The 17,671-nt window shown below is 48.6% G+C and overlaps 1 protein-coding gene across 6 annotated transcripts in view; it reads left to right on the top strand.

Annotated features, from left to right (window-relative positions):
• Positions 1–17,671, top strand: part of FRMD4A (FERM domain containing 4A) — a 384,064-nt gene that overhangs the window by 334,109 nt on the left and 32,284 nt on the right. For all 6 annotated transcript variants that reach the window (XM_049814079.1, XM_049814080.1, XM_049814081.1 and 3 more), the window contains 2 exons: positions 8,673–8,749; positions 13,011–13,149. In XM_049814079.1, the coding sequence (XP_049670036.1) occupies positions 8,673–8,749; positions 13,011–13,149 (216 nt within the window). The remainder of the gene's footprint in view (positions 1–8,672; positions 8,750–13,010; positions 13,150–17,671) is intronic.

The following is a 17,671-nucleotide window of genomic DNA, read 5'->3' as shown; positions in this document are numbered from 1 at the left end:
CAGAGCTCAGCATAACCCAGCCAAAAAGAGTGGCCACTTTTAACCTCGATCAGTTCCCAAACCCATTCACAATCCAGCTCACAATCAGTACCCGACAGCACAGCTGTAGGAGCTGGGTATGGGTGCAGGCAGCATAAATCACAGCAGCCAAAGAAAGAAACTGCCATTAACCTACACAATAACTTTGTGGAGCAAGACAAGGGCTCCGTAGCTTGGAACAAGATGGAAGAAGTTTGGCTGCATGGAGTTTGCCATGGTTGAACCAGGATGAATTAACAGTTCAGGTATAGGTCATCATCACCAGTTTTTCTCATGTAAGCTGGTAAAAGTTTTCTTCAGTGTTTCTCCCAAACAGGGCCGATCTCAGACAGCTAGTAGATTGTCTATGTAAAGCAACTTTTAAAAATCATAGAATAGTCATGCTCATTTTCCATTATCTAGGTAAATAAGTAGCTTGGTCAACTGTAATGTTTGTAAACACTAATCCATAGTCTAAGGCCCTGCTGTTTTTTAAGGAAACCAGCACTATTTTGGTGGTTTAGTGTATGTGTACTGTGGTGATACCATCGGGCATAAAGTCCCCAGGGTTTTTTGTGAGAATTTACATTCACAAAGGCTACAGCATGATGTCCCATCCCCTGACCCAGCCAACTGAAGCCCATGGCTACCATTAAATATAGTAGTAGTCCCATCAAAGTAAAATTCCTTTGCTCTGAGTGCTTTGTCATATTCAGGTCTTAAAGGGTAATTCTCTATAAAAGCAGCAGCCAAGTCTTAAATGATTCTGCAGCACACAGCAGGAACTTCAACAAGATGCAAAGACAAATCACTCCAGCAGCACAAAGTGAAACAAATTGGACCTCAGTGCCCTGGAGTTAGGGTGGAGATCTGGAGCGAGACTGAAACCTCTTTGAGCACTTATGCTTGGCTCTGAAGTGGTAGCAGACTCCCCATGTGCCCCACCCTTCTCAAATGCTGTCTTTTAGCTCACCAGGACTCACTACTCCAGAGGCCTGGGCATTTTTATCACCAGACGAAGCCAGGCAGGAGCCCAGTTATTCAGTGGCTATGAATATGACACATCTTTAAGTCAGTGGCCTGGGGAGGAGGCTTAGAAGGTCAGGCATTATAGCCCATTACCATGCATGTGGGATTGCTGCTGCTGTGGCACCCCATATGCAGACACCCTGCATCACAGGAGTATTTTTAGTGATACAACATATCTACGTATGTGCATCACCATAGCAGTGTGGGATGGGGATGGCAGTTCCTGTATTTTGGTTCCAAGATAGATGTACTTTATTCATGCCACTAGAGAAGACAAAAGGATCCTCAGGAAAGAGAGTAGCAGGAATGGTTTGTGGGCGGCATAAATCGTTCTAGGGTGCCACAACCCTAGGCTACAAGCTGGGCATCCTTTATCTAATACATAGTATATTATGTTAGAAAGGAGAGATCTTCAGATCTAGTTACTTTGATTTGCTTGCAGAGGATAAAAGGGAGAAAATTTAACTATAAGAATCAGGGAAAAAAAAGTTCTCTGTAGACCTATTGATTTAGACACACTCAGCATGGTGACAGCAATGCAATGTCTAACAGCATCTACCAGATATGTATGTGTGGCGAAGGTGGATTTGGTTGTATATAAAGTCAAAGTCTGATGTCCCAGTCTGTATATAGTTATAGACACAAATATCAAGTTGCATTACATAGATAAATAATGCTTTGTGCAAATAGCAGCTCTTCCCTCTGTGATCTGATGTTTTGCTGTCTCTCTGAGCCAATAAACTACTTTGAAATTTAATAGGGAATTGTCTCTCCATAATGGAAATGAATGCAGAGTGGTGATTATATAGATATAGATGCAATTTCTGTTTGGTCAAACCAGAAATGTCTGTTGGAGTGGTGTGGTCCCATGAGAACAGCACACAGCAAAAGGGATCTCAAATTGGACCAGAAATTGTTTGTCTGTTTGGCAAAAAAAGAGTCCTGAAGCCTGAAGGGAAGAAGTAATTAGATAGTGAGCTGGGATTGCTGACAGACCACTGAAAGTCCCACTTAGCCAAGCCACTCTCTCATTCCATGGGGGAAGGGAGAACAGCAAGCCTGTGGGAAGATCATTGGTGGGGTTGCTTCCCACATCAAATCACACAGGAAACCTTTTGGGTTTTTTGTTTGGGGAAGTGAAAACAAAACAAAAAAAAAATTACCCCAAACTAATAGAAATACAGGAATGAATGGAAGTGTGGCAGGATGGAGGGCTAAGTTACAGTGCAGCAGCATCCCCATCTCATGACCTGGGGGCACTGTTAGCATGGGTCACACTAATTCACAGGTGACAGCCCACGGAAATCTCTTGGTAAATCTGCCCCTGAAACAAGACCCCATTTGTTTCAGCTAAGATGGTGCTGTTCTGCCTGGACCAAATGCTTCCTCATTCACTCTAACTAGTTTGACAGAAGTATGATTGATGGGAGCAGGGTTGGCTTGAGGCAGAACACAAATCCATGCCCGGAAACCATGGCCCCACTGAAATCACTGGGACAAAACTGCCATTGACTTCACTGGAGCTGTGATTTCCATAGAGTTTAAGGCCAAAAAGGGACCGCTCACAACCTCCACCCTGACCCTCTGCATAACTCAGACCCTAGAATTTTCCTTGCTGGTTTGTTCAGTGAAGGGAATTACTTTTCCAAGGAGGAATTTTTTTGTTATGTTTGTTTTGTCTTTAAAATGCAAAACAAAAGACCTGGGAGTTTGTAGCTGCACTCATGCAATCTGTGTGAAAATACTGTCATTGTTTACTTCCATTGTTTAGTACCAGTTTTAGTATCAGGATGTCATCCAGGGTTGGCTCTTGCCCATAGTGTAGGCAATGGAAGGGGTTGCATTTGGGCTGATAGAAATGTGCCCTGTTATTTCCCTGCCTTTCCTAAAAGCCTTTCAGAGCATCCAGTCTGGATGGTAGTCCATGTATTTGGAGGGATGATTGTTCCTTCTGCATAGTATGGTTTAACAAGGTATTAATCATCTAAGAAGCTGCAAGACTTGAAGGACTGGGAGACACCATATAGGTCAGTAAGTCCAACAGCAATTACAGTTGGTCATTTATTAGATGCTTAGAATGAAAGAAAAATATATGTCAAACAGGCCTCTGGAGGTCTCTAGCCCAACCTCCTGCTCAAAGTTGGTCCAACTTCAGAGTTTGATCAGGTTACTCATGCCCTTAGTGTTTGACCACCTTCCCTGATTGTTTTGGTTTTGGGAGTTTTTGCATACATCCAGTCAGAATTTTGCTTCTGCAACCTGTGTCCATTGCCTCTTACACTTTTTCGCTGGGCACCTCTGAGAAAAGTCTGTCTCCATCTCCTTTGTAAATCCCCTTTAGGTCACCAAAAAGAGCAGACAAACAGCAGGTAGATCCTCTGTAGACATCTGCAGATGGTTTGATTCTGAATGGCCACCAAGCGTGATATCTGAAACCCCTGAGAGTGTGTGGATTGCTGAGTAACCCCATTCTGCCTGTGCCCCATCTCAGGTGCTTCAGGGGAAGACATACACACAGAAAAGGGAAAGAAAATGAAAGACCAAATACCTGCGCATTTATATCTGGTTCTTAATAGACCCAATGCAAAACGGTTCACACTGTGTCCCCACAGGGTTGTCCAGACATGGTGCATACTGCCCAGTTCAGTGCCAAGTCCAGTTCTTCTGGGCACAGCAGGCAGAAGACAGTATCAGGGACCCAGTACCCCAACCCCAGGATAGAGAAGGCTGAGAATTATTCCAAAAGGTACTATTTGGGCATGTTTCTCTAGGTACCATAATCCAGAGAGCACTGTGCACCAACCACCAGTGCTGCCCTTCAGCAACCCTCTCTGTCCTGTCCCTGAGATGCAGGGTGACACAGGAGCCAAGAACAGCCTCATTTCTGCCAGGGCTTCCCAAAATGTATGTCATGGTCCCTCCACTGGGGTACTCAGACAAGGCTACCTGAGCTCAAAGGGACAGAACACGACCTAGTGCCTAGCACAGATTAACTCAGCTCCCCACAGCTCAGCAAAGTCCAGGTCACCCAGGACATGAGTGACCAAACCAGACACATTCTCCTATATTTCATTCACAAAACACCCTCCCGTCTTTATCAGGAGCCTCTGACATTTTTCAAATGCTCTCACTCTGACCCTACCTCCTGCTGTGCGCAAACTCCACGGCACAGGCCCCACGGTCAATAAAAATGGTAAAAACCTTCTTGAGACTCACATGGCTGAAATGGATGCAGATCCCTGGGCCTCCTCTCCTCCAGGCTCAGCTTAATTAGGGAGCAGCCAGCAAACCACAAGTGTGCTCACAAAAGAAGCTTGCGTCTGAAGGGCTTTGACTGCAGCTCTTTGTAACTAGTCACAAACATCTGGTGCCTGGCAAGCTTGCCGGCCTCTTGGAAGGGGTTTCCAATGAGAAAATTCCTGTAGCTTGCACCTGAATTCTCCACAGCACACCGTGCAGCAGTCGGATCTCTCCCCTGGCTCCTCTTCTAGACTGCCAGCTTTGCGGAAAAGCCATTTCTGGCACTGGCTTCCCCACCATAGCCTCCCCACCCACCCCAATGCATTTTAAACAGTCCACATGGTCGGAGAGGGAACAATTATTCCCTGGAATGTTTGTGGGTTGATAAGCAGTCTTGCAAATTCAAGTGATAGTGTTGGTTCCAGCTTTATTGGCACGATGAAACAGAGCCCATGGTGGGGACAGTTCCTCCAGAGGAGAAGGGAATAAGGGTAATTTTTTTCTCATGTTTTAGTAGCCCTTCTCCCTTTTACATGCATGCGTGAGTGTGCAGCTGTGCTCAAAAGCCAGTCTCAGGGAGACTTCCTTAAGTATCTATTGAAGATTAAATGATCTCATGTGCAGCCTGTAATGATGGCCACTAGCAAAAATTGTTCCCATCTGAAAGCTGCCCAGTGGTGCATGATCCAAAATGGGCTGCTGACCTCAGAAGAGATCCCAGCGGGCAAACCACCACATCACAGAAACTCACCCCACCGCAAGCACCACTAATTGTCCCCTTGTCTGCGGGCTCCAAATGAAGGCAACTACTAAAGGGCGGGGGAACTGTGCTCTCAGCTTGTATTACCAAGTGACTTTCTGCTAAGCCTCATTTCCAGTGTGTTTGGGGAGATGCTGTCCCAGTCCCTCCTGCGAGGTACCTTTTGTCTGGCAAAAGTCACTACGCCCCTAATACAACTCCAGTAAAGCCAATATAAATTGTCCCACCCACAAGGGCAGGCATTGGATTTGGCCCTGCCAATTAACCAAAGACAATCACAAGCCAAATAACCCCAAACCAGACCCACCCTTGGTGCAGGAAGAGGCAAACCGGCCATGAACATGGATGCTTTGACTCAAACTAGCCCCCAAACCAGCACGCATCTGTTGGCACTGCATTTCTGCAAGACTGTTGAAATTATGACCAGCTCCCTGCTGTGGCTCATATTCCCTAGTGAAGGTTGCAAGCACCAGCGTGGTAAAAGGATCTTGATGGGTAAAAATTATGCTTCCATTTAAGAAGACTCACTAATGGCACCTTGCGCATCTGCCACTGAATTAACATCAATTTGAAACCGTATACAAGCCAGGCAACTGGTGAAGGGGACAGCTTGCTTACATTAGGAGGTCTGGCTGAAGGGAGACCTTAGACTTTGTTTCTCCTGAGGGGTTGTGATCAGCTAACAGGAAAGCGGATACTTTCTTGTGGGTATTCACATTTTTGCAGATTGGATTCCTTATGTATAGGAAGGGTGAGACCTCTCAGATCAGTGTGGGCAAAAGGAGTAGGAGACTGCAGAATAGTTTTGGGGGAGCAAAGGGAGCGCAGTTACAGCAATGGTAAATCGCACATGTACGATCTGAAGAGCAAGGCTATGGAAAAAAAGACACAAACTCAGGTTGCGGGGTCACTTTCACCCCCTCCCTCCCAAGAGTCTGGATTTGCCTCCTTCCACACCCTGCCAAGAAAAACAAAGAAACTAAATATAAAAATACAGCAATCTGGGGAGCTGCTCTGGTGCCCAAAACGTAGGTGTCTAATTCCGTTTTAGGCACTGCTGGGGATCCAAGACATCTGTGTGGTGCTGGCAGATACGGCACTGGACCTACGGCAGGCTTGCTCCTTCCCTCCTGGGGCAGCAGCCAGGGGCCAGGCAGGGCGCCCCGGGGCATGGAAAATGGCACTTGATGCCTACATTTGGGCATCTGAACAGCTCTCCCAGAGCCCTGTGTGTTTGGACAGTTGGAGTTAATCATCGAAGGGAAACAGAGCTGCAGTTAACAAACTGAGCACTGTGAGCAGTGGTAGCAGATAGGGTAAAATAGGGAAGGATTGGAGCGCAGGGGACAGTCCAGCAGAGTTGGAGGAAGGAGGATGGGGAGGCGAGCAGCTGCCAGCAGCTCTGAAAAGTGTTTCAAATTCCTTCTGCGCCACGCCAAAGTTTAGTCATAAATGACAACAGGGGACCCAGGGACAGAAGGATGTTTTCTGAAGGGTGTGATCTGCTGGTTTTTTAGACTCTTATGTGTTCCACATGTCTGAGCGCCTCCCAAACACGTCCTCTGCACATGCCATGCAGCACAACCGTGTTATCTTCCCCGCCTTGCGGACAGGCATCTGGAAGCACAGAGGGATGTTTTCGGCAGCCCACATGGCAGTCTCAGGCTTGACCCTGGTTGTTGTCAGTGGGAGTCTAGGCCCCAAACTTCCTTTTGCGCCTTTGAAGCCGGGCACTTGCAGGGGAGACACACTTCAGGTTCAGACCTCAGCTCCCAGCTTAACCCTTTCACCCCATGTCTGTCCTCCCTCAGTGGGTAAAATAGTGGGTATTTCTGTGCTTCCTTTAGTGATTACAACTTTTATGCAATGATTAATTTTTCCAGTGGGGGAATAAAATAACCCTTGAAGGACAGTGTAACCCAGCCCTTCAAGCTTCCCATCCCTCCTGGCCCCCTTCGACTCCTACCCTTCTGTGGTGCAGACAGCCCCAGAGTATGGGGCAGCCCTCTTTACCCCATCCTTCCTTCCAAATACCCTGTTACAGAAAAAGACACACCCCCCAAAAAAAACCAAAACAAAACAAAAAAAAAAACCTTCTTGGTTGGAAACTTTTACAATGACAAATATTTTCAATATTGCCAACCCTGAAATATTAGCAAGGAGAAAATTTTGGGTCCTCGCTGTAGCTTGTTTTATTTTCTAGATTTCACCTCCACCAGCAGCTTAATCAGTGCAAATCAAATTACGCCTCCTGTTTACTTATCTCCAGAGCGCTGACACTGGCAAGTGGCTTATCTCGGCGTGGCAGGAGCCAGCGCCTTCCTTGGGGGTAGGACAGGAACTCCACAGAAGCTGCTTGTGGGAGAAGGAGTATAAATCAGGGAAAGCTCTGCTGGCTCTGCTCCCCAGCAGCGAGGTTACGCTCCCCTAGCTCTGCTGCTTGCTAGGGGCAGCGTGGGGAAGCCGAAGTGCGAGATGCCCAAGGGGTGGAGGCTGCCTCCTCCCTGTGGATTAGCAGCCTGGAAGCCAGGGTTTGGATTTTGGCTTACTCATTTGTAAAGAGGAGGCGGTGGTGGACCTGTCTGTGGCGGTGACGGTGCGGTGGTTTGCAGAGCTGACACAAGTGTTTTGCAGTCACCGCGTCCTTCGTGCTGCTTCTGCGGTCAGTCCTCCCTCCTGCCTTGGAGATGAGGGTTGTTTCATAGCAGAGGTGTGGGGTACAGGGACCGCGTGAGCACATCCCACTGCCCAGGAGCACATACACTCACCAGGCAGGCAGAGAGAGACCCACAGGGCTGGCCATGCCGACTTGGGCGAGGGCATGCAGCCAGCACCCAGGAGACTTGCATTTTACTCCCATAACTGCTTCAAGCCTCAGTTTCCCCCTTTGGTGACAGCATTGCCTTTGTCTGCGTGCCACTTTGAGACGCCCCGACAGGGCAGCCTGTAAAAGAGAGGCAGGAATATGACTTGTTTATTGCTGCATTTCGCACCGCCGGGAGCACGCTGGAGCCTTGGGCATCGCCAGCACGAGTCTGCCAGCACCCAGGATAGATAAACTGGCTCCGCTCGGCTTATGCTCGTGCAAGTTTGACGTTGGCTGCGGGAGTAAAAGCAGAGCTGGGTATTGCACTCCAGCGGAGGGGTGCAAGTCACCCCTACGGGGGTCTCCTCTACCAAGCCAGGCCGCTCTCGCCCCTCTGAGGTCTGCGCTGCCCATCTTGCCCGAGGAAAAGGCTGCTGTGCTAAAGGCCAATACACGCCAGCTGCCAGCCCTCGAAGGAAAAAGTGGCCGAATCCCGGTTTTCCCGTGGCTTGCATGCGTTTCAACCGTACTTCGCCCGGCAAAGCGAAACCGGCGCCCTTCCCCGCCTCCCCCCCCGGCCCCGAACCCGCCGCCGGCAGCGGGGGCCGGGCGGGAGGAAGCCGCCCGCCCCCGGGGCTGCCCTGCGGCTGCTGGGCGGGGGGCGCGGGCGGGACGCGGGGCCGAGCCGAGCCGAGCCGGGGCGGAGCGGAGCGGAGCGGGGCAGCCCCGCCGCAGCGCCGGGAGGAAGCGGCGCGGCGGGCAGGGCTGGGCGAGGGTTTGCGCGGAGGAGCCTCACTCGCCCCCTTCTTCTCCCCGCAGATCTTCCAATGGAGGCAGCTGGAGAACCTCTATTTCCGCGAGAAGAAGTTCTCGGTGGAGGTGCACGACCCGCGCAGGTGAGCGCCGAGACAAGACGAGACGTGCCGAGCCGGGCCGAGCCGGACCGAGCCATGCCGAGCCGAGCCGTGCCGAGCCGAGCCGAGCCGGGCCGAGCCGAGCCGTGCCGAGCCGAGCCGGGCCGGGCCGGCCCGAGCCGTGCCGAGCCGAGCCGTGCCGGGCCGAGCCGTGCCGAACCGGGCTGAGCTGGGTCGAGCTGGGCTTTGCAGCGCCTAGCCGGTCGTGGCGAGCCGCGCTCCCTCCCGCCCCTGTGCGGGGCTTGGTAGCTGGGGAACCCGTAAGCAAGGGGCAGCGCGTACCAAGCCGGGGGCTGCTGCTTCCTTGCAGCGGGACGTTTTGGGGTCGGGTGGATGTTTCTGTGGATGTGTTTCCCCTCGGCTCCTAGCAGTATTTTATTTTCCTTCCCTCTGTTTTGGCACCTTCTGACCCTCGGGGGCTGTGCAGTGCCGGTGTCCCAGCTGCAGTGCCGGCAACCCCTGTGCGTGAAAGGGGGGTTGCCTCGTCCCTGTGTTGCACTTGGAGCCTGGAGATGGGCGCCAGATTTTGTACTCACATGCTTCCTTGTAAATAAATATTCAGTAGTGCAATTGAAAGGAATGGCACGGTACCAGAGGTTTACCGGCAGTCTGGATGAAAGCCCATCAGTCTTTTTGGCACAGGAGTCTTTTCTTCTTACTTCAGAAACCTAACGTGGGAGAGAGTGAGTTCAAGTGACTGTCCTGCATCTAATCGGTGCATTCTGCACCCCTTGCTCATTTGCCTTAGTGGATTGTTACTGCAGACAGTGACCAGTGTGTATTTTGCTCTGTAAGTTGTTCTCACTAAAAGCAATGTCCCACCTGAAAAGTAAGTATGAAAACGACTGGTGGAAACCAGCTGTCTTCCCAGACTGATTTGATGTGCTGGTAGTAGCGTGTTCCGCTGATCGCTCCGCTGTGATCCTGTTTCACCTGTTTCCTGTGCCTATCTCTGTCTAATATATGTACTTTTATTAGGGGAATTTTGCATGCAGTTTCTGTGCTTATTTGCCCTGATATGAACACAGCCACACCAATACAACGGTGCCTGTCTCTATAGGTGCATATTGTTAAAACAAAAACTCAGTAGAGCAGCTCGTACCATTGTGCAGCTCCAGGTCAGCAGAGCCTTGAAGCATCTGCTTAATATTAAGCATGTAAATAGCCGCATGAAATCTAGCAGAGCAAATTCCCAAAGTTGAGAATATGCTGGGAGATCTTCCAGTAGCAGCAGCTGGGGGTGGTGTACTCCTTCCCCCACCAAGCCTCCGGCAGCAGGCGAGGCGTCAGAAACGCGTGCTGCAAGCAACCAGCAGCAAGAAGCCCCTAAATGCCCAGGCTGGCTATTTCCTGGAAGCAACAGTTGTAAGAAAAAGAAAGCAGATAGCTCTGTGACCTTGAAATCATGGTGATATTTACAACTCAGTGTCATGCATGAAATGTGACCAGAGGAACCTCTTCTGTCTCATTTGTATTTAGATGATAGGAATTACTGACACAGAAGAGCTTCCATTTTTTACTCTGTTGTGCTGTTTCTCTGAATCAACACCAGGAGGACAATACCCCGTCCTAGGTTGTCAGCCTGGTACTTTCTCACTACAAGGGAATTCAGTTGGTTGATTTTCATATCCAGAGAGTACCACCATCCAGGTCAAAATGGTACACTGGCTGTAAAACAGCAAGGCACGTTGCAGTGGCATGGTGGGAACACAGCTCGGGTTGTAGTCTCCTGGCCAAGTGGGATGAACTCCTGTGAGTTGTTCAGTGTGTGGAGGCGGAGGAGTAGCCAGCACAGTGCTCTCTCTTCATTCCTCTCCATGTAGCCAAACCAGAGCCTGAGTCAGCAAAGCCACACTCGCAGGAGAGCAAGCACAGCTCCCTGGTTGTGGCCAGGGCTGGGCAGCACAATGTGTGTTTTTAAGCCCTGCCTCTGCCCATGGCTTCCTGTCTCGAACAAGCCATTTAACTTCTCTTCATCGCTGTCCTTGTCCTGTAAAGGAGGGAAATGATACGTTTTAGGGGGTATCAACAGGGTTAATTCTGTAGCCCATGTGGCATGTGTAGAGGGAAGTCATAGAAAAAACACCCATGGGCCATCTCTCACAGGTCCCCAAAAGACAGCTGTGAAAAGCAAGTCCACAGCTCTGACCAGCTAAGTCTGCAGACTTTCTAACAGGGTCTGCAATTTTGATGGGAAATATGTGCAGCTCCCAAAAAGAAAAAAAATTGGAAATTGCTGCTTGTGAGAGTAATGAGAATATGAATGGCTTGCAGAGTATGTTTCTGAGAGTTCAAAATGAGTAACTGCATTTGAACTGAATAGAATGACACCAGAATTAAGGCTTTAGCCCACGTTTGAGTGCCTTAATGCCAATGTGCTGCAGCTGTTTGTGTCCCTTAAACCAACATAAAGCATCCAGAGTTGGATCCTGTCTCCAGCCTCAACTTGAAGAGCACCTCCCAGCACAGCCTTCATTCCCTGGCCAGTGACAGGGATGAGGCAGCCCAGCACCCATCCTCATTAGGACCATCAGCTGCTGTCCTGTTGCATCCATGGAGAGTTTTCTCACAAGAACAATATTCATAACGGGACAAGGTCTTCTGCTGCCATCCCATGGAAAGGGCTCAGCACAGAGTAACACTGAAACATGAGATCCCAGTTGTCTCAGACCTTGTTTGCATTAGCTGTGACTGTTTTCTCAGAGAAATTTCACTCCGATTTGTAGCTTCACAGTTTGACTTTAACATTTTGCAGCACTGAAAAGGGCCTGACAGAAGAGCTGTCAGCCCTCTCCCAGGCTGAACCAGGCCAGCAGTTCCCATTTTGCTGCAGAGTTTTGCTTTTCTTTCATTCTTGGCTCTGTCACAACTTTGTTTGACCATGTGCCTCCCCTCCCTGTGTTCACCTCCAATTTTGGACAGGGCAGTACCCCACAGGCACCAGAGGAGAGGCAGCCAGTGCAGGTACAGGAGGGGAAACACTGCCTTAGCAGGTTTGATGACTTCCGAGTGCTGGGAGAAGAGTCGGCCGTCCTTTGCACTGCACAGTAGAGCTCCTGGGCTGTCCTGCAGTGTCACCTCCACATCAGCATTGCACAGAGTGCCTGCTGGCTATGGACTGTGGCAGCCCCTCTGTAGGACACCCTGCTCCCCAGGCTGTCTTTTGCACTGGCCCCTCTTCACCATCCATGTCACTACGTGAAAAGCTATAACAAAAGTGTCACGCTTCTGAGCTAGCCTCTGTACCCATGCTCATATTCATTTCACAATCGTACTCCACCATAAGACTCTTCTTAACAGACTGGAGAGGAGGACCTCATTTTCTGGGGGCTCTATAGATCGGTGGCTTGGTTTACTCCAGGCAGTGCCATATCGCTGCAGTGGGAGGAGTTCTGCAGACCAGGATGCTGCGAGTCTGTGTGCTGGTGTGCCGGTGTCAGGGGCTCTGCTGGTGGGGTTAGAGTTGAGGGGTGGGGAGGAATAATCAAGCAGTTTTGTACAGCTGTGAAAGCATGGGGAAACCTAACCTGTGTTTTTTGCTAATATTTGAGGACAATTAGGAGTCCCAGAGAGGAAATATTTAGCTCTTATTTTTCCTGTTTTTATATTCACTCAGCTAATCGCTGAGTAACATTCTTCTCTCCAGGGCACTAGACAGCCCTCTCTGAGTCTCACACCTCGCCTTTCCCATACCACATAGCAAGTCCTGCTGCATCTGTTTACAAGTGGGGAAATGAAGGTACCTGAAGAGTTTCTCCCACATTCCCTAAAGCAGCCATTGATCCTGTGGATCTTTAGTTGTCACCTCAGTCCTGATACTTGAGAGCCACCGTCCAAAGCCAGAGGTAGTGGAGGGTGTGATGACTTGGCCTCAGGTGTCTCAGCGTGTGATGAGACAGAGGATTCACGCATGCTTTGGCACTGGTGACTCCCCTGGGACACGTAGCAGATCAGCATCAGCTGAGCCAAACCCACAAATACAGTCTGAACTGGACAAACTGGATGATCTTTACTGTTAGTCCTCTTGAGCTTGCTAACTTGAGGAGTTATTTAAAGTAAATGCTCTCCTGGCTTGATTAGCTATTTATTGCTGTTCTCAAAAGCATTTTTTCCCATTAGCATAAGGGTGTGCACAGTAAAGACAGCAGCTTTTACTATGAGGTCTGTGATGATAGGTTCTGCCACAGAAAAGAGTCCAAGGAAACCTTGGTGTAACCCCAGTTCATTCTTTTCTCCTCTCCAGGGCATCTGTGACCAGGAGGACATTTGGGCATAGTGGCATTGCTGTGCATACGTGGTACGCCTGTCCAGCACTAATAAAGTCTATCTGGGCTATGGCCATTAGTCAACATCAATTCTACCTGGACAGAAAGCAAAGCAAGGTAAGCATGTTGGAGGTGGGAAGTGCATGTTGCAGTGGGTGAGTCCTTCTCACTCCTCACAGTCCCAGCAAGGTCAAGTCCAGATGGTGGCTCCTTTCCTGCCCTCCCTTTCCACTTGAGATCAAAAAAAGGCAAATTGACTAAAAATATCTGCTGGCTTTGGCCAGATTGAGGGAATTTGTATTGAATTCATGTCTATGGGAGTAAGAATTGAAGGGAAGGTTGTACTGAACTGTGGCCAAATTGGAGGAGCCAAAGTTTGCAAGCAGTTAGTGTTGTGTCCTTGTCTGGATGGTTTCCACATGTCTTCTGGTTCTTGAACTCTGTCATAAAGTTAGGGCAGCTTCCAATAACTGAGTTCAAAGTATCTTCACACTCTACACCTGTTTCTGAATCCTTCTTTCTTTTTACTATCATATTTTCCTAGAAATGTGGGGTAGGGATATTATTTTTCTCTCCACACAGAACCTCACAACAGAAAGAGGGGGGCAGGATGCTGACAGCCTGGCCTTAGAAGGAACTGTCTTGATCTGGTGCTGCACAAGGAGGCCGCTCAATACACAAAGGAAACCACCTTGAAACGAGAGGAGTGTGTGTTCTCCTTCTAATTCCTTTCATCAGCAGTAATTTTAGGCATACCCAGAGCAGCAGGAGATCACTTTGATCACTTTGAGACAGAAGACAGACTTCTCATGCAGATGTCCCTCTCCATATGAGCATGCTGGTGTAAAATTTACAGAGAAGATAGAGCCTGTATTGAGTGGGTACCTTCTTACACAGCTGCCTGCATTGCCCCCCATCTCTAGTGAGATGGCAGGAATGTGCAGGGTGATACTCCTCCAAATGGCTGCAACAGTCTTAACATCTTGCTATTGCTGAAAGCACTGCCTGCGTTTTCAGGCAGGGGCTGCTCCCTCCATTGCACAGGCCCTGGTCCTATCAGGTCCCTTCATGAGCCAATTCAGCCCACTGAACTGGCAGATTTTTTTTTTCCTGTTTTAGTTTGCTGCATTATTTTTCTGCCAGTTAAATGAATTGAATTGGCGTGCTGAAATTATGTGAAGGGTCATGAGTGTGCTATTAGTCCAGCTCACTCTAAACCCTTGTGACATTGCTTTCCCGATCATGATCTCTGTGACTTTATCATAGAGTGGGTAGGACTTTTGGATGCCTTAGGCAGAACGCATGGTTGCACTCACTTTGGCCATGTCCCATCTAATGCAGAAAACCAGGATTCATCTTAGTTGCTGTGAGCTGTATTGAATTTAGGGGTGTAGCTAACTTCCCACCTCTGCCTAAGAGCCAGCTGTGAATATGGACAAAATTGCACGCTCACCCAATACCAGGTAATGCTTTCCTGTCCCCCTCCTCTGCTCAGCACCACCAGGGTAATGCATAGCCCTCTCTGTTTTGCTCTCAACAAAAACAACTCCGGTGACAAACAGAAGTTTATTTTTTTTTACTTTTAGCCAGATGGATTTGATGATCTAGCTGCAAGGTATTTAGGTCACAAGCAACCAACAAACAAAAGGAGATTTCTTCCTCCTCCCATTTCTTTGGTAAGAAACTGGGTCTCTTAAATGCCCAGGACTTCCCTTCAGTGACTTCTTTTGTTGTTGGCAGATTGTGTTTCAATCTGATCTCCCCTCTCTCACACTCCTACAGACAGCACCACCCCACCAGCCCTCGTTTGTCAACCTGTCACGTCTGTGACCATGTCGGTGTGCTTTGTCACAAGAATCCCGGTGGTCACGCTGAGGCTTTTAAGTTAAGGCATACAAATATTTTTGTCCCTTTCTCTTAAGGGAGCTAGTATTTTAGTCAGTTATCCTCATCTTTGACATGACACTGTCAAGATTGATAGATCCATCAGTTTTAATTGATCTGTTCAATTCATACTGCTGGTCACTTCAGGACACTATACTCACTTGCGCTTCACTTTTGAAAACCAGTAAAACTTATTCCAGAGTGGGGCAATGTGAAATGTCTTTGTTTCAGCTCTCAAGGACTTAGACAAACATTTATTTGAGTTTCAGGGGGGTTGCATCTCCTTAAATCTCAGCCCCCACTTCAGTTGAATCCCCAACTTCAAAGCAAAACTTAGATATTCCTTCCTTTCATGTCCAAACTTGGCATTTCATATCGTTTTGACTAAAGAAAGAAAAATAAAAACAAACTTAGAAGAAAAAGCCTGCTGGAGCTCACTGCAGCTGAGCCTTCACTCTAGTGATGTAGATTAGATGGCTGGAGATATGACGTAGTGATAGAGCAAGCTTGAACTCCGTGCTCCTCACATAACTGGGCAGCAGTTGGATCTGGACCTTCTGCACAGTTCTACAGGAAAAACCCCTTCATGTGATTTTAAAAAGAAATAAATCAGCTTTGCCTGGATTTTGACCCTTTTACAAGGAAGAGAAGTCCCAGCCTTCTTTGCAGCCTCACTCCGCATTGAACTCCTGCCAGCTTGCCAAGTTCCCAACGTCTCGCTCCCTGCTGATCTGTCTCTCTCCCCCTGCAATCGAAGCATAACGTGGGGACTGAAAAGATCCCCAGCTTTCCAAGCTGAACATGTCAGCGTGCAGAACCGCTGTCAGCTTCCCTTTTTTTTCAGGAGACAGATGCAGCAGGACTTCAAGGCATGTCTTTGCTCTGTTGACTGCACTGAGTCAATCAAACATTTGGCCTAGAAGCCTTGAGAAGTCCCATTTTGTGGGAATTTCCAACAGCACGTTCCTCCAAGCACAAGGCTTTTTGGCTGAATGAGCCGGTAGAAAATAGGCCAAGGGTTTAAAAAAATCACCTGCAGCAAAGCCCCATCACTGCAAGCAAGAGGGATAAATCCATCCCTAGTGTCCATCTACTCTTCCATTTCACTGATGGATTTTCCTTCACCCTCTGACCCTGTCAGAACAACACTGGGGATCAGTTTGGCCCCATGCTTTGAAATGACTCATGAATGAGCCAGTCTTCCTCCATGTAAATGAGACTTGGCAGGTCTGCGCTAAGTGCTTTAAAATTTTTGAGCCTGGAGGGACTGCAGGGCCTGAGGGAGCGCTAATGGGATGTAATGTAGCTTTCCACTATTGTGCTGTCAGTACAAAGTCTAGCCCAGACCTTGTGCTGGCTGCTGCTCAGTGGCCTGTATGAAATGAGCTGTTGGTCTGATTCCTGCCGCTGATGAGTGGCTGTCCAAAGCACAAGACCACCCGATGCTGATTGGCATTGCTGTAGGGAGCAGAGGCAGCAGGGATTGAGCAGCATGGAAAATTAACCCCATTCCTTTCAGGAGATGCTCCATCCCCACTGTTGAGTGCAGGGCACTGTTAGCACAACTGCAATCGGATCTAAAACTTCCTATGGCTTCAGCAGGTTTGGGTTGTACCTTCTGTGCAGGAAGCTCACTCTGCCCTGCTGATCCCCTATCTACTCTTCTGTTTTGTTTTTCCTCTCTCCTGGCTCCAGCGATGCCAAGCTTTGGTCTTACATCATTTTTTCATTTGCGCTATGTAGGGCACACTTCCAGCCACTGCTGGCTTGACGTGCTGGCCAGGACCACAACAGCATCCAGCTGCATTGCCTTTGCTCAGCTTTTTAGTTGGTGCCTAGTGAAACAGGTAGGGCCAGAGTGTGCCCTAATTTCCAGTCTGAATGTGAGCAGAAATAAACTACAGGGCTTCTCGCTGTGACTATCCTACAAATACAGGAAAACCACTGCCTTGCAGAGTGGGAGGGCAGGACCTGTCTGTGCAGACTTGGGGTTTGTACCTTTCCTAGACATCCGCTGCAAGGATTCAGTATATTGGGTTAAGCAGATACTGGGTTTGATCAGTATGGCTGTTCCTGGGGTTATACAAGGTATACATAACCCTACATATATGTAGGGTCATACAGCATATATACTCCTGCAGGGGATAAATCACCAGGACAGCAGCAGTCTGAAGACTTGTTACCTGCAAAGTTCTGGCATTGCAGCAAGACAGCAGTTGATGCTTAGGCTCCTTATCAAGACTTCAGTAGCAGGAAGTCTCGTTAGATAAAAGCAGTGACTTTCCTCTTCACCTAGAACTAACCTTCCAGAGCTATTTGGAGACCATGTTTCACAGACCTTGTTTTTGACCAGAAATGTCAGATCCAAGTCAGATCCAAGAAGCTAAGAGAGTGCTATCCTTCTCCTGGGGCTGATTTTGGGGAGGAGCTGTCAGAAATGAGAAGTGTCTAACTGGTTGTAGCATTAGTTTAAGAGGGTCAGTACTGGTTGCCTGATCTGCTCTGACATCTTGGCAGGTAGTTCAGCCTCTGCACTCAAATGAGTGAATGCACACACCCTGTTCTTGGGGTTGCTGTGGAAATAAGCTTGTGAGGCATTTGGGTGACTCTGAATGGTAATGATGGCGCCTATAAATACCCAAGAATATTAAATTATGATAATACTTCTGAGGGTGTTTTCAGTATAAGGCTTTCCCAGTGCTATCTTAATTTGCAGTCTTAAATTAATCTTAGAAACGCACTGTGCAACAGGGAG

This window comes from Accipiter gentilis, chromosome 11, assembly GCF_929443795.1.
Source record: "Accipiter gentilis chromosome 11, bAccGen1.1, whole genome shotgun sequence".
Classification (NCBI taxonomy): Eukaryota; Metazoa; Chordata; class Aves; order Accipitriformes; family Accipitridae; genus Astur; species Astur gentilis.
This window is presented reverse-complemented; position numbering and strand designations above follow the sequence as displayed.